Below are 17,508 nucleotides of genomic sequence, written 5' to 3'. Positions count from 1 at the left end.
GCTCCTTGACCCCGCCCACCGGCACCCCACCTCTGTCCCCTTTGAGGCATTGGCTGTATTAAACCACCTATGGACAATGCTATTTTTTAGGGGGGAGGCTGGTGGGACGTATGGAGGAAAGGGGACTATGGACTAGGAGTAAATCAGTCACTCCGATGAGTAACTTGTAATTATTCCATTGTAATTATTCCATCCTTGTAACGCTCACCTGATTCTCGCAGAGGCGCCGGTCTTGACTGGGCGACTACCGTATCTTCAAAGGTGATGTGTAGCACCTGGTTGGCTCTTTGGGCTGGACCTCTGTGCACTGTATGCCTGACGTGTAGAGTAAGATGTCTGCAGATAGAAAATATGGGGTTAATGAACTGGGGTTATTGGGGTGTCCCTATCTCTTTCCTCTTCTCCTCTCCTGTAGACCCCCAAAGGTTAACGCTCTCACCTTAGGTAAGTGAATGCCGAGCTCTCCATCTGCCTCGGGGCAGGGTGCTGTAACCAGTTTCTTCACTGGATAGGTAGCGCAGGCCTCTTGACTTCAGGGGACTGCTGTCCGTCGTTTACTGCACGAACGGTAAGTTTCGAGTCATTCAAATGTCTTTAAAGTCTTTAGTAATGATGTCTCTTGTTTTGCAGGGTTCCGGCGATGGCGGATGACGGGCTGAAGTGAGTTGAAGATGGAGCCCGTGTGATGAATAGAAGCGCCTGGAAGCACGTAAGTAAGCGCTTGTTGCCTGCTTCACTATGCGCTCTAACTGTCTTTTTATTTTGCAGGTACGAGTTCGGAGCGGCTGCAGGGTGCCGGAATACCCACTGGATTAGATGTGGAAAGGAGTAATGGCACGTGAGTATTAAAGTTCCCCAATGTCTTTAAACGCACCTTGTTTTGTCTTTCAGATGCGGGATGCAGCGCCGAAGGCCTCCGGAGCGTGCGAAGAGTTGGTAAACTTTTGTCTTTCAGATGCCGGAATGCAGTGTGAAGACCTCCGGAGCGCACGAAGAGTAGGTAAGCCTTTGCCTTTCAGATGCCGGAATGCTAACCTGTTCTTTCTTGTCTTTATAGGTGTTGCTGAAGACTGGATTCAGGATGGTAAGCCTTTGCCTTTCAGATGCCGGAATGCTAACCTGTTCTTTCTTGTCTTTATAGGTGTTGCTGAAGACTGGATTCAGGATGGTAAGCCTTTTTCCTTAGGCCCAGGACCGGATGCAGAAGACACGATGAGCGTTCTGCTGCAGAGGTTGCAGAATAACGCAAAGCAAGATTCATCCACCGGGTGTGGTTTAAATAGCCTCCTGTAGTGCTTAGGTGTCTCCTTCCACAGCCACGCCTAAGTAAGAAAAGAGTTCCTGGTAAGAAAAGAGTTCCTGCCTTCCAGAAGAGTTCCAGTGTTCTGAATCTAGGGAGTGGCTCCAGCCCCACCCAACAGGAAAAGTAGTTCCAAACAGAAGAGGATCAGAGGCTCAACTGGCAGGCAAGTAAGCAGCATGGTCTGCTGAAGGTAAGTCCACCCAAGCATTATGAGCCCGGCGCTTCCAGCGCTGGGACTGGGCATATTTATGAGCCTGGTGCCACTGGCGCCAGGACTGGGTCCAAAAGGTCCCAATTGGGACTGGTTGGCACTCGGAACCTGGGTTATGGATCTGCTTCCAAGGGAGTTGGGAAAACCCTGACCTTTTGGAAGCAGAGATCATGACAATCCTGTCCCCTTTCCTCTATCCAGTATAGGCGATTACCACAGATTGAGTGCTGTTCTCAAGTTTTATTGAACAGATTTTGCAGCGCCAACTGGCTCAAGGGCGTGTCAGCCCATGCACTGGCATCCAGGCAGTAATGCTTGCAGAAGCCTGATGGAGTGGCCCAAGTGGCCGCCCTGCTAATAACTTGCCATGATACAGGTCTTTGGGCCAAGGCAACAGCAGTCGCTTTCCAGGCGGCGTGAGCGTGTATGTTCCTTGGAAACTCTTTACACTGCACCTTATATAGCTTTGTGAATGGCCAAGACCATCTATCTATCTATTGAAGACTTGGATACTTGTCCGCCTGGTTTCGACCAGCCAAAGATGACAAAGCCTCCGACTGGCGCAAACTCTTTGTCCTATCCAGGTAGAATTTCAATGCTCTCCTGACGTCAAGACAGTAAAGCACTTTCTCTGCCCCATCTGTGGGATTAGGAAAGAAATTGCCAAGTACGATTAACTCATTGAGGTGGAATGATGAAACCACCTTTGGGAGGAAGGAGGAGTGCGCAGAACCACCCTGTCTCGATGGAATGTAGTGTTGGGTTCTGTAGCCACTAGAGCCTGAATCACGCTAATGCTGCGTACCGATGTGAGGCGTAATAGGAGAGCTGTCTTTATTGTGACTAATTTGATATCCATCACTGCCTTGGGTTCAAAAGGTTTATGAGCAAGGGCCTTGAGGACTACACTGAGGTCCCAGACTGGGTGCATGCCAGCCAGGTATATCCTTGTCAATCCCACCGAATGTCTTTTCACCACTGGGTTGGAAGTAGAAAAATAATTCCTATCTGAGTTTCTGTAGGCACCTATGGCTGCCAGGTAGGTCAGGCATGCGTCTACCTGGACCACTGACCTAGCTAGGTTAATGTTAACTCTTATAAGGCGCAACTTGCACGTAGACCTCAGTGAGAGCAAACGCAGAGAAATACCAGGAGAGATGCCAGGAACTAGTGAGCTCTAGTTGTTGGAATTATAGAGAAATGTTTTAAGAGATTTCTTAACTTGTGCCTCCGAAGCGAGTAAGCTTGTATCGTGGCTGCTGAAGGTTGTTGGAGTTACTGGACCGTAGAGAGCGAAACGACTGATGACTTAATCCCATCTTTCAAATAGGATGGTGCATTGTCAGTAAGGCACTTATAGGTAAGGGAAAGTACCTTATAAGTAACGCAGTGCTTAACAAGAAGCCAATGTAAAGATTTGCGAGCTTCAGTGATGTGGTTCTTTCTTGAGATACCACATACAGCTCGAACAGCATTGTTCTGCACAACCTGTAAAGAGGCCAGGTTAGTCCAAAAAGGCCCAGCCAGAAGGAAGTTGCTAGTCACGTTTGGAGTTGACCAGAGCCCCAGCAAGAGCCGCAGTGTTGGAGTTGAAAAAAAAAAGTTTTAATTTGACTGATAACGTGTGTGATGTAGGCACAAGAGGCCTTCTGCTGGCTAACAAGTTTATTCATATTTAGATCAGCGTCCAGATAAACGCCAAGGGTCTCAAACCAGGGGCTGGTCTTAGTTGTAACTCCAGAGATATTGAAAGCAGAGTATCTAGGAACCAAATTGGCAAGACGTTGGAGGGTACCAATGAGCATAATCTAATTTTTACTGCCATTGAGGGTGAGGGAGTTCTTAATCATCCAATCCTCTATGGCAGCATAAATAAAAGTAATTTTTAGGAGTTCCAACTCGTAATTGCCAGCCAGTTTGATCACCACCTGAGGCGTAATTGGTATAACTCACGTTGATGCTACCAATAACGTCAAAAAGAGGTCGAATATATACGTTAAAGAGTAGGAGAAAGGCATGCTCCCTGCGGGACACTGCATCTCAGCAATTCAATGGGAGTTTTATAGCCCCCAGAAGTAGCAGAGTCAGATCTGGGACCTAAGAATGAGGAAAGTCAGCACAGGGCATTATTGGAACAATTCCCAATAGTACCTAATATCTCCAGCAGCAGCGAGTGGGCGACGAGGTCGAAGGCCGCAAAGAGATCCAGGAGCCTCAAAAGTGCAGTATGTCCAGAGTCAACAATGTGACCTATATTGGCTTTTAAAAATCAACCAAGGCTGTCTCGTGCCATGAAGAGCACCTAAACTGGACTAATGGACCCAGAAGATGATTTCTTTCAATGTGTTGCTGTAATTGAGTGTATGCAACTTTTTCCAACATTTTCAAAAGGAAGGTGACATTAGTAATAGGGCGATAGGTATCCACATAGGCAGGATCAAGAGTGGCCTTTTTGAGAACAGGGGAGATCCAAACGTTTGAGAGTGGCAGGAACAATGGAATTAATAAATGATTAATTAATCAGTCTGGTGACGAGAAGAGCTAAGCAGATGAAAACGTCCTTGATCTTAGCAGGGGGACAGATATCAGAGCAGGGAGATGGATTGAGCTGTTGGACAATGTCAGACAGCTCAGCTTCAGATATCTCGTTAAAGATAAAGGTAGGAATGAAAATGTCCAGTAAGCGAGGGGCAGAGAGTAGTAATGCAATGAGAATTAGATAATTTAGCTTGTAATTAAACAATTTTATTGCAATTCAGATTAGGTTTGGTATTAAAGCATTAAAAGTTTTAAAATATACTTTTAGTGATAGGGTAAGAGTTAGCCTTGCCCTCAAACTCCTTAAGAATAGCAAAAGTTATTTTTGAGATGACTTGGCATTACTAATATGATCATCGTCGAAGTCATGTTTAGCAACCAACATGGCAGTTTTATAGTCGGAGGCGGCTTTAAGATAGGAGGCAAGATTGGCCTAATAAGAATTCTTCCGCCAAGCCTGCACCTTTTTCCTTTTTAGTGTTCTTAGGCCAAGGATTTTATCACAGAACCAAGATTGAGCTAAACTTGCAGTATACGATTGCTTTGCATTGATCAACTGAGTTAGTAGTACAGCATTAAGGTGGTAGACTTTCCAACATAGGTTGGGCAAATTCATTGAAATCAATGGGGGTAATCTTGCGAAAAATCCTGACTGTGTTCTACATGAGGATTAGAGTTCAGCCTAGCGACCTTAGTCGGTAGATCCAATAAAAAGGAAATAAGGCAATGATCAGACCAAGGGCAAGTCAGGACTTCCAAGTTGTTCAAGGATAGGCAAGGGAACAATACCCAGTCCAAAGTATGCCCATCTCTATGAGTACCGATCTTTATTTGCTGGTGTAGACCATAGGCCTCAAGTGAGAGCATCAGACTGGTAGCTTCAGAGTCCAGCACATTGTATGCCCAATAATCGGGTGCGCCGAGAATGCGAACACCTGGTCTAGAGTGCATGATCTGGGATCCATTCCTACCTCTCTGGCCGAGAAGCAAAATCTGGTTCATTTGCGTTTGTATTGCCTGCGCGAAGCATGGCTTCGGAAGCCTTGGATGATTTCTAGATTGTCCTCAGACAGATTGAGGTGCTGTAGCGTTATCTGCTCGGGAACCAGGCTGCTAGGGCTAACCTCTCTGGTGAGGGGTGAGCCACCATACCCCCTATTGCACCAGGAGGGGTCTGTCCCAATAGGGAGAGGAACCGGAGGCTGTTCTGACATTTACATGAGGTCAGAGAACCAAGGCCTGGCTGGCCACTACGAAACTATTAGGATCAGTCGCAGTTGACCAACTTCTCTGATTTTGCAAATGACCTTGTGGAGTGGGGGTGGGGAGGTGTCGGAGGGAATACATAAACCCACATTCCGTCCGGTTGTGTTCTGTCACGAAAAGGTCTATGAGAGTCCCCCAACCTGTTGAAAATTTCCAGAAGGACCGTCTTGCTCAACTGGCACTCATAATTGTCAGAACCCAGCCTGCAGAGTCTGTCCACCTCTAGGTTCAATTCCCTAGGGAGATGGACTGCTGAGATCCATATGTTGTGTGATGGTCCACTCCCATACATTGATGACAAGTCTGCACAGATGGGGAAGACATGGTGCCCCCCTGTTTGTTGAGGTAGTACATGCAAGTGGAGTTGCCAGACTGAATACAGACCGAAGTGCCTATGACCATTGGAAGGAAAGCCTCGAGTGCTAGCCAGCTGGCCATCATCTCCAGCCAGTTGATACGATTCTGCTGTTCCTCTTTTGACCAGACCATGCACCACATGGCTTCCCCCAGGGTGGTTCCCCACCCTTGGAGGGAAGAATCTGTTGTAATCGTATATTCCGGCTTGGGCTGTCGGAACGGTCTGCCTGTCAAGAGGTAAGATTCCTGCCTCAACCATTCAAGATCCTGGTTCAGGTGTGCCGGTATGGTAACTAATGCCGTCTGAGCACCAGTCTCTTGGCACCATGAGGCCGGAAAATGCAGCTGCAGCCTCCTCATTTTGAGACTGGTGTGCGGAACACAGCCATTATTCCCCGATACCACCAGGTCGTGGTTATCACACTGAGGAAGTACCCCGCAGCCGCCTCGATTGCTGCTACTTTTTCCCCTGTTGGGAATATCCTCTGCCTCTGTGTCCCACAAGAGTCCTAAGAACACTAGGGTTTGTGTAGGCTGAAGTGACTTCTGGAAGTTGATTGAGAACCCCAGGTTGTATAGTGTGCTCATGAGCTTGCAAGTTGTGCTCCTGACCTGCTTTGGCGACCCCCCCTCTGACCAGCCAGTCATCACGGTATGGGTATACATGGTGGCACTCTGACCTGAGCAGTGCAGCCACCACATTCATGAGCCTCATGAAGACCCTTGGTGCTTGGTTGAGGCCAACTGGTAGTACCTTGTATTGAAAATGCAGTCCAATGACACAAAATCTGAGGAAAGATCGATGAGGCTGCCAAATCGGGGCATGTAAGTATGCGTCCTTCATATCCAGGGAGCACGTCCAGTCTCCCCCACACAGACTCCGCTATCAGCGCTGATGTAACCATTTTGAACTTCTGCAAGGGCAGGTACATGTTTAAGAAGGATAGACTTAGGGCCACTTGCAAGCCTGCCTGGTACTTCTTTTGAATACCAAAGATGCGAGAGTAAAATCCCACCCTTGTTGCAGGATAATCCCAACCCTTGTTGCGGGATTGGAACATCCTTCACAGCCTTGCTCGCGATAAGCAAGAGTATATCCGCTAGGAGTGATGGTGTCCCGATCTGTGGAAGAGGGGATAACTGAGGGGAAATGCAATGGGAAGAAGGAAGCCTTGAAAGACTACCGATACCACTCATGGGTCCACAAACAGTGTCCAACAAGACAGACTGTGGAGGGCTAACCTGCCTCCCACTGAGGTGCTGTGTATCTGAAGAAACCCGTCAATGTTTCTTCGTGTCTGAGGCTGGGGCTTGGGAGGGGGACTGGAAGAACCCTTTATGGGATGATTTCTGTTACTTCCGCCGATGTTGACTGGGAGAGCGGTCTGGCTGCCTGGATCTGCGATCCTGGAAACCCCGGACGCCGCAGGATGTTCAACCCCTGTCTGCTTGAGCCTGTTCCTGGCCAAAGCTTTTGGCTGCTGGCTATGTAAGAATCGCCATTGATTTGGCCGTCTGGGAGCTACTTTTCTTTTTGTCCAGCTCCTGGTCTGTGGTGGAGTGAAACAGGGCAGCCCCATCAAATGGAAGATCAAGAATTATTTCCTGGACATCGGGATTGAATCTGGTGGCTCTAAGCCATGTCTGTTGCCACACATATGGCTCTACCTGCTGTATCGATGTGTGCGACTGTGGCTTCCATAAGGTCTTGTGCCACTATCATGTCCTCAGCCAAGCCAGCCTCTAATGATGCCTCAAGGCTTTGTGCGCTCTACAAATAAACAAACTAAACTAATGAGGCTTGTTTGTGGGTCGGCAGGTCCGAGAGGAAGTCAGCGATTTCCTGCCATAGCCTTTGATTTGCTGCAGCCAAAATGGCGTTGGCATTGGCTTGCCTGAGGAAGTCCCGTGTTAGAGTACACCTTTTTGCAGTAGGCCTCTAGGACCTTCTCTTCCTTGCCCAACAGCGCTGATGTGGATGTGTTGGCTGAAGATGCCTGGGGTTTGGCATACATACATGGACAAGAGGAGCAAGTCGCCCTTCACTTGCTTATACTTAGCATCAAGCTTTTTGTTGACTGGTTGTGTGGAGTGTGGCTTAGTCCATCCCCTTTCTAGCCAGGGTCTCAACTTCCTTCTGCAGTGGTATACCGATCTAGCGTCTGCACGGATGGTGAGGACCTGCGCCAAGACCCCTGCTTCCAGGTGCTCAGCCAGGCCAGCAAGCCTGTCATGAAATGCTCTTGCTGAGGAAGACGTTTCTTGTTCTTCCTCATCTGTGTCCTGTTTATCCCCAGTGTCTGGAGGGTCTGTGTGGTCCACTGGCAGTGTGGCTGCTGGAGGCAGAGGCAATGCTGTGCCAACAGGTGTGGAGGGTGCTGAAGTCGGTTTAGGGATCAATGCGCTTCCGCTTGGAGCCTGTCGCTGTACTGGTGCTGGCTGTGGGGGTGTGGAGGGGGGGGGCAGAGCATGGGAGGTATCATGTTCTATCCGTGGCTTCCCGCCTTTGGAATTCACTGGATTAGTGCGCTTCTGGCCTGGTCGACATTTTGTCCGGCCCTACTCCACGTGCTTCCGTGGTTGGACTGGGCCTGGGTTCGGCCTGTGTGCTTGATTGTACTGGGCCTGGGTTCGGCCTGTGTGCTTGGACGCATGGGCTTGGCCCCTCCCTGCACCTAAGGCGCGGGCCTGATAGGCTGTTGGCCCTCGGCCACGATGCCTGTAGTACCGTCTACACTGCGTATAGGCACCCCTCAGGAGTAGGCCTGGTAACAGAGCAATGCCCCCCGGGAGGTGTCCCAGTGTTTAAGTCGCTTGACTCCTTGGCGACGGGACCGGGAGGATTTTTAGATCCCCTCAGCTGTTAGGCCGAAGCTACCTTAGCCTCTGTAACCTTCTGGTCGGTAACAGAGCCTGATTGGACCCGGCCGCTGGCGGGCTTCCCTGGGAAGGAGATTGCCCTTGCTTAGACCTTTAGAAAGTTATATTCTTCCCTTCTTGGTTTTTCCTTCTCACATGCTCCTTTATGTGGTCTGGAGGAGACCAGGCAAACAGCTCCCTTCACCGCACCAGCCGATTCTTCATGGACTGGGGAGTAAGCGCATTGCACGCCAAGCACCCTTCTCATCCGTGGTCCTCACCAAGGCACCAGAAGCACAGGGCATGCAGGTCCGATATGGGAAATGAACCGTCGCAACACGGGCACCTACTGAAGCCCGCTGTGGCCAACATGCGCCGGGGACAAGCAGGGCACAAGTGGACGGTGTCCTGTAATCCTGTAAAAATTTGAAGGTAGTAAGTATATAAAATGTTATGAAAATAGGGAAAAACGAGTGGAATTACGTTTCGCAAGGACTCAACCACGAGCACTGGTGAAGTCAGTCCACTCCAGTCAATGCAGAAAACAGGACATGGTGTGGCGCCGGTGGGTGGGGTCAAGGGAGCGCAAGCTCCTGGGGCCTCGCCCCCGAGTGCAACAAAATTTAAAGGGAAAGACAATTGTTTCTGGCAAAAAAGGTTCTGTTCCCGTCCCTAGCGAGAGACACCCATAAAGGATGGAGGAAAGGGGACAGGACGTAGCAGTAAGATTGTTGTTCTGCAAAATGTGACAAGTCCATGGCCTTGTCAGAAGGGGTTAGGAACCTTTCTACAGGGATGGGGGAGGTGCAGAGGCAGCCCTAACCCTGGAGGCAACAGCAGCCAAAAGGGACCCATTGTGTGTTGCCTCCCCATTCAGGGCTGGCCTGCTAGTTTATAGACACTTACTTCCAAGCCTTGCCTCTCAGTACAAATACTCACCAGTGTTTTCGATATGTTGCAGATACCGCCAAGATGAAGAAATAGCTGAGAAGAGAAAGCCAGAATACCAAGACCAGCTGCTTAACTAATGTACCAATAGCCCGAGACAGCAAAGACAACCAGAGCCCTGCATAGACCCAAGTGCAGTCGCGCACTTAATAGAAAGCGAATGAGACAAACTGCAGTCATACACCACTACAGTGCGGGAGCCTACTGGGTGGAACAGGTGTAATCAGCTGGCAACCGTGCACCAGAAAACAGTGATCCCCTGGATCATCCGTGACTAACAGGGAGCCAAGGACCATTTCCCAAACTTACCAAGACAGACCTGGGGACTGGACCTCTAAACAAGAGTTGTGACATGTTCATTACACGAAAGCCTGCACAGAGAAAGAGGCCGGTGCGTAGCCCCCTTTTGAGGACTTTCCTATGCACAAACATCCCAGCAGAGGGACACAGTACAGCAGTTGCCAGAAAGAGTGGTCTAATCAGTACAGAAGGAGGAAAATTTAAGTATGGGATGGGAGGCAGGAGGTGTGGATTTTTTGGGTGAGGTTAGCAGTGGTGGTGGACCAAGAGACCAACATGAAGAAGGTGAGAGCAGTGGCTTGTGGAGGAGAATTGTGCAGCTGGAGAGATGTTGGTTTAGAAAGAAAGTGGTTCTGCAGGGTGAGTGTGCATGTTTGGGTGACCGGTGAACAGAAGTTCGTTTAAGTAGTGAATGTGAACTGAATGGTACTGGGTGAAGGTGCGTGTTTGTTTAGCGGAGTGGGAGGAAGAGAGTAGTAGTGGTAGAAGGAGAGTAGTCGTGGTGGGAGAAGAAAGTAATAGTGAAAGTGAAGGAGAGTAGTAAAGTGGAGTGGTAACATTAAAGGGAGGAGGCAATAGTAGGAGGATTGAAACATTTGAGGGACAGAGAACTGGTGGGAAGAGTAAGACATAGAAGAGCAGTACAAAGTGTAGAGAAAAAAGTTAAGTGGCCATCAATGAAGTAGCCTGAAGATGACAAAGCGAGTGCAAGGCAATATCCGAAATCCCTTCAGAACACTAACCTTTGGTTAGAAAGAGTAGAAAAAGCTAGAAGTCCTGAGGGAGTTTAGATAACCTGTACTTGGGGAGCAATCATTAGCAGAAGCCAGGGATTAGGCAGCAGAGGTTACCATCCAGAACCACCACTAACCAGGGTTTACGGTTTATGGACGCCAAGGTTAAGGAGGGAATTACCAAGGAACCAAGTGAGGGAGAGACAGCGCTAGGCTCCTCAAAGAAAGAAAAAAAACAAGTGAACTATTTCAAAGACTCCTAGTATTTTTCTGTGACATGTGGTGTTAAAAGTGGGATGCCAGTAGACCCCTAAACCGAGGTCGCCCACAGCCACACGATTCTGAGAGTGACGAGACTAACATACATGTCTCATCTGGCAATTATTCGACTTGTATGCAATGGTTCGGACCAGTCGAAAGATGGAAATCCTGGAGGTTACCTATGGAAGAGTGGCTCAGAAGTCTGCATTGGCTATGAAATATTCACTGGAAGTTGGAGCAAGAGTGATTAATCAGACCTACCAGGGATAAGTCAAAGTACTCGTAGTGAACCTAGGGAATTACCATTTCAAACTGAAGCATTGGCGAACTATGGCGCAGTTGAGATGTAAAAAAAGCCCAGGTTTTGAAAATGGAAGACGTGGAGTTATTGAACTTGACGGAGAGAGAAAGGCCATGGTTTGGAGAGAGTTTGTAAAGCTGAAATCAGAACCCTGAAGACCCTGCATTTCATTGTGAAGGGGGTGGGGAGGAGCTCCTGTAACAAATCAGTGTAAATCTATAAGCAGATGGCATCAATCATTAACAATTATTGCATTGTTGGTGCACAAGTAATCCAGGAAGGCAGGCATGTTATTAGCCCTGCGAAATCTAACCGGGGGTCACCTGGGACTTGAACTCTCAGAAAAACTCTGCTCACATGGTTCTACTGGCCAGGGGTATATGCAGAATTGAAACCGTTTTGTACCTGCTGTCCCGTCTGCCAGTAAACTTTTCTGGATGATGTACCTAGGACTCCTCTGCAACCTTTGCCCATCATCGAGGTACCCTTTCAACAGATCGGCATGACATAGTCGGCCAGTCAGAATCCTCTAAATCGGGGAACAAAGGTACTCTGGTTCTAACAGAGTAAGCAACCGATTTTCCAAAAGTCTTCCCAAAGCACAGTAATGCCACCAACGCCATCTTAACTGTACTTGTGTAATTCTTCACAAGAGTGCGGTTCCCGGCTGAATTCCCGACAGCCCAGGGAAGCAGTTTTATGCCCCGGCTAATAGAAGAGATGAAAGACCTGATGAAGATCTGAACCCTGTATTTGCATCTATCATCAACAAACGCATGGCCTTATGGAGAGGTTTAAGAGAAATAAAAGATACTCAGAAGACTAGCCGCAGAGGATGGTACGAACAGGGACAAGTTTTACTCTGCCATCTATGGCAAAAATCAAACCCTACATACCTAAAGTCTACATCAAGATTACTATCCAAGCCCTCATGCCTGGATGGTAGTAAATCCCTTCAGGCTGGAACATCCAAGATCATTCTGGACCCTCTGCAGAGTTATGCAGCTGTACAATTCAAAGGACGGAAAACAAAACCATATCACACACTCTGATCGATGAGCATTGGCTGCCCTCCAAGCCCACTCCATTTTATTTACTTGCTGCATCATTTACATACAGCCACAAACTCACAATCTTAGCTGAGAAGCACATCATCTCTGCCAGTGGCATGTTGCAAACTACTAAAAAAATACAGAGCTCAATGTAGTAGCAGGAGTCAAACCTCAGCCAGACTCTGAAACCAGCAGTGCACGAAGGGGAAACCAATAGATTTACCTACATATACACTCCCTACAATCGCCCATCGGCCACCAAATGCATCCAGCTTCCCCATCATTGCTGGAATTCTGAAATGGGGCTGAAGAGCCACCTCTTAAAAAAAAAACATTATCCCCAGGCAAAACTTATCAAGAGTCTGATCCCCCCACTCTCCAGAAGTGAGTTTTCCATTACCATCATTCCACTACATACTCTTGATTTTTAATCATTCCCTACCAGAGCATTTCCATACCTTCTACCGGGCTCCATTTACGAGCTACCTTTCCAATTAACAACATTAAATCCAAAACAATTGTGGCATTGCGACTTGTTTAGGTATTGTGCTATATAATGGGTCAGGAATCATGTTTTGACATCAGTTTAAGTTGCCCCCTTTACTCTGCTGCTCCCTCCTTCTCTGACATGCCATATTTCCCCTACCTCTCTTCTGTCACCTGCTCTTCATCCTCTTGCGCTTAAGTGGGCCAAAAGAAGGGAAAGAAGACTGTACAAGTAGCCAACATAAGATATGCCAAGGACAAAATTATGAGGGGCACAACGTGCATTCACTGCATGTACTGAGCTCTGTTAATGATCTCATCAGAACTATACTTCAGCTTTATAGTAGAGTATATGTTGATGGGGGCATAGTGGACTGAAAAGCTAATCCCTGTAGCTGCGGGCGATTAGCGAGCATTAAGGACTTCAACCAAAGGACCATGCCTCTTCTACTTTGGAAAGGATGTAGCAAGGAAATGTAGCATGACCAGGATACAAATATATGTACTGAACTGAGAATCATAATCCAGATGCTTCGAACGGTTTAATATCTGCAAGGAACACACAGATCCTTCAGTAGTCTCCACATTTCCCCTGCCATCTCTGACCCTTGGTACCTCTCTGGCCTCCCACTTCCTTTCCAAAACTCAGGGCATTCTGGCCTCACTCTCCTCTTCCCCCTTCTCCTCCCTCACCGGCTGTCATTCCTTCCTTGACTACCCTCTCCCCTTCCCTACTTCTCTCCGGCTTCTCTCCCATAGCACCGGATGAGGTCTCTAGACTAGTCCTCTTTGTGAAAGTCTCCTTTAAACAGGTGCTCCCCTGGCTCCTCCAGAACTATCAAGGACAACATTGCCACCCTTGTACCTTCCCTGCGTGATTTCTGTAACCACTCCTTCCCTCCTCCCCTCAAGCATGCCCTTGTGCATGCCCTCCTTAAAAAAAACCTCTCCTGCCCCCCCTCCCACCCCCCAGCCCCTTGCCCTGCTAACTATTGCCCTATCTCCATCACTCCCTTCCTGGATGAACTCCTGGAGAATCTGGCCATTTCCCAACTGACCCAACACACCAAATCCGTCAGCCGTCTCCAGGACCAACAGTCTTGGCTTCAGAGCTGGCAGAGGCAAGGAAACTCAACACCCGTGATGACTTGCCCTCTAATCTTGACTAACTCTCCATCGGTTTTTATCCTCCTGGATTTTTCGTCTGCCAAAAACATGGTCAATCATGCCATGCTGCCATATCTGCTTGGTACACCCTGGCCATCACAGGCCTGGCACTGGACTGGTTGACCTCCTTCCTCTCCAACCAACCTCCTCGGGTTCAATTTGGCCCTTTTCTCTCTCCTATCACACTCTCCACCTGCGGCGTCCCTCAAGGCTCCATCGTCTCGCTGTGGCTTTCAACATCTATCTTGCCCCTTTGGCCCGCTTGATCTCTTCTTCCTTCCCGCCTCTCTCATCCCCGACTGACTGATATTCAGTCATGGTGTGCTGTCAATGATCTCTGCCTTAAAGCCAGTAAGACAGAGTTCCCTTTCATTGTGACCCCTACTCCCACTTCACTTCATCCATCCATCCATCCCTCTGGCCGCCCTCTATGGGTCCCCTCCCCTCACTCTCTTGTGAGGAAAAAAACTTGGTGTCATCTTTAATTCCCATCTCTCCTTCTCTTGTCACATCGCAGATCTTGTCAAGAAGGCCCACTATCAGTTGCACCTCCTCAGAGGTATTCTCCCTTTCCTCTCCTTCCCCCAGAAACTCAATGTCTCCAGAGCTCTGGTCCTCTCAAGGCTGGACTACTGTAACAGCCTCTTCAATCTTCCTTCTTCCTCCCTTTGTCCCCTTCAATCCAGAATAGGACTGCAGGATTTCTTCTTGACCTCAAGCCCAGGAACCTCGTCTCTCCAGCCCCAACTTCTCTCCACTGGCTCCCGGTTGCTACTAGGATCAAATTCAAAACCCTCTGCCTCATACAGAAGGCTTTCTGGGGCCTGTGACCCTGCTACATCCACCTCTCTCTCCCTAAATACCTCCCTGCTAGAGCCTTTCAGTCTGCGAATCAACACTTCTCTAAGCTAAGAGTGGGGGGCAGAAGTCTCTCCTCTGCAGGAGCCTCCCCATGGAATGGTCTCCCTGCCCCGCAGGCTTTAGCCGGATCTCCTTAAATTCCGGAAGCTCGTCAAAACTCTGCTTTTCTCCTCCTCCTTCACTCTACCCCTCCCCTGCCAACACCTTCTGCCTCATTGACTGGCTGCCTGTTTCCCTCTGAGGATTACAGAGCTCCAGGCCCCCGCCCTGTCCCCACTTCCCCGCCTTCCCTGGCACTTGCCCTATGGCCTTCCCTTAGCACTTGCACCTCGCCTCTTCACCCTTTTACCTTCCCTCTTTAGCACTTGCTTTTGCGCGGACCAGCACTTCTCCCTCCCCCTAATACCCGTCTCCCTCACACTTCTTGTTCTGCACTTGCATGATACGAATGTCACAAGGTCTTGTTGGACCGTTATTGCATCTTCCTCCCTTACCAACACCCCCCTCTCTTTTTGTCTTGTGGCACCCTGAAGTTTCCCAGACAGGTTGGTGCAACAAGGAGAGGTGCAGTCCATAACAGGCAGAGCCTTGGCTCCTACAATCTTAAGATTTCAAAATGCTTTATATTGCCAAAGCACCAAGTAGTGATTTTATTTATAAGGCATCTTTGCCGAAGCGATAACAGTAACAAAATTATGAAATAGAGGGCAATCTGCATGCAGTTCAATGTAAATGAGACCAGGATAAAAGATAGGCATTCAAGGAGGAGCAAAAAGAGGAGACAATGGGAGTGGGGCATACTGATAGGGAGTGGGTGTTACACAGTATAGGGGCACGTAGAGAAATGGAACAGAGGTTGGACTGAGCACAGTTATAACAGGGAATAGACAAAAGAAACAGAGTAGGAACGACACGTGCTGTTGGGAGGACAGAAACAAGGGAGGAGAGATAAGGGGGTGAAAGTGAAGGCCTTTAAAGACAATGCATGGAAAATTAAACTGGAGATGAGCAGGAGAACCAATAAATGCTGAGAGATAATGCAAGTGAGGGGGAAGCAAACACAGAAGAATAGCAGAGTTTGAAATAGATGGAAGAGGCGGGAGCATATGTAGGAAACCCAAGGAGGGTAGAGCAATATTTAAGGTGCAAGAAAACAAGGGTATACAAATGTTGGCATCAGAGAAAGGGAGAAAAAGTCAGATTTTATGAATATTATAGAGCGGATAACCACAGATATGAGTCATGCAAGAAATATGACCACTGACATTAAGAAATGGATCCAAGTCGACACCTAAATACAAGCAAATGAGAAAAGTGGGAGGGAGGCGAGAGGAAAGAATATAAAGGAGGGAAGGAAACTAATGAGGAAAATAGCAGGAAACAAATAACTTCAGTCTTGGTAGACTGAAGACAAAGGCAATGAACTTGTGGAGTTGGTCAGAAAAGGACAACAACTACAAAATATTAGAGCATTATCTCCATAGAAATAGCAATAGAAGTCAAATGAAAGAATGGACTTAAGATGAATAGTGAAGAGAGAAGAGACACATAGGGGACAAAGAAAAGAACCTTTGGGTACACCGAAGTGCGATGATAAGGAACAGGAAAAAGTGTCTGTTCCAGTTAGGGAGATGGGAGAAAAACAAATAGAATGTTTACTCTCGGGTGTGGGATCTGTGGATTTGTGCGCTCACCCTCTGACGATGCCATTCTCCAAATAGTTGACTTGAATGAACTTCCCAAAGCGGCTTGAATTGTTGTTGTGAGCAGTTTTTGCATTTCCAAACGCCTGCAATGGGCAAAAAAAGAAACGGCATCATGTTATTGTTCCATTTCACTGGAAAATGTTGTGAAGAGAGCACTGCATGTTTAAGTATACATTCCATTGTGGCTTACCAAGGAGAGTGTGCTTCTTCCTCTGCATCTGGCCACCATCATCTGTCACCACTCAACACTCCACATTCACACATACAGGGAGCAAAATAAGCACTCGCCAATAGCCATTGGGTAGAGATAATAGGCACTTGGCGGGTGAGAAATGGTGTGCTGGGTGTATGTGTAAAATCGAGTTGGCAAGTCATTTCAAGGCTGGCTAGTAGCTTGCAACTTTTGACTCCTGTTTATATGGGATACATTACTCACCGTAATCGTATTTCTGATGCGTGTATCTGCTTAGATTTGCATGATATGCATAGGCCGACATCTAGTGGAAGCTTCAGATTATTACAGTTGTTTTCAAAACACGAAAAGGGACATCTACAGGGAGTGCCAGTAATACTATCCCTAGTGTGACGTTTACTGTACTCATGGTGTTTCACGCGTCGAAGTCCCTCAGTTTTGATTCTGACATGAGGTTGCATGAAGTAGATCTGCTTTAGAGTGAGTGTCAATGCAGTAGTGCTGAGCAGAAGTGTGGATAGAGCTACATGTGCTTTGCAAATGGTGTGCAGCGCGACATTTGCGATAAAAGCCAAGGTAGCTTCCCCCATACTCCTGGAGGAGTAAGCTCTTGGTGTGAAAGGCAGTATTTTATTTGATATAGAGTAGCAGAGCTGTATGCATCTGACTATCCATCTAGAGATGGTGTTTTTGGACACGGTCACCTTCCCTGCCTGGAGCTATGGAGACAGTTTTTTCTCAGCTGAGCTTGCTGGATTTTTTTTAAAAGCTGGTAGTTCGATGGTCCGATTGACATGGAACTTTAAAAGGAACTTAGGTGAAAACCTCAGGTGTGCTCTTAATACCAATTTGTTTTTGTGGATAACAAAGAAAAGTGTTGTACTGGCAAAGCTTGCCGTTCACAGACTCTCCTTATGCAGGTGATAGCCACCAGACAAGCAGTCTTATATGTGAGGTGTTTATGG

General features: G+C 47.9%; 1 protein-coding gene across 9 annotated transcripts in view; it reads right to left on the bottom strand.

The window, feature by feature from the left end:
• Nucleotides 1-17,508, bottom strand: part of MYO9B (myosin IXB) — a 925,026-nt gene that overhangs the window by 433,929 nt on the left and 473,589 nt on the right. For all 9 annotated transcript variants that reach the window (XM_069649217.1, XM_069649219.1, XM_069649218.1 and 6 more), the window contains exon 3: nt 16,339-16,433. In XM_069649217.1, coding sequence (XP_069505318.1) covers nt 16,339-16,433 — 95 coding nt within the window. The remainder of the gene's footprint in view (nt 1-16,338; nt 16,434-17,508) is intronic.

The sequence above is a fragment of the Ambystoma mexicanum genome, chromosome 1p (assembly GCF_040938575.1).
Source record: "Ambystoma mexicanum isolate Mex_15411 chromosome 1p, UKY_AmexF1_1, whole genome shotgun sequence".
Lineage (NCBI taxonomy): Eukaryota > Metazoa > Chordata > Amphibia > Caudata > Ambystomatidae > Ambystoma > Ambystoma mexicanum.
This window is presented reverse-complemented; position numbering and strand designations above follow the sequence as displayed.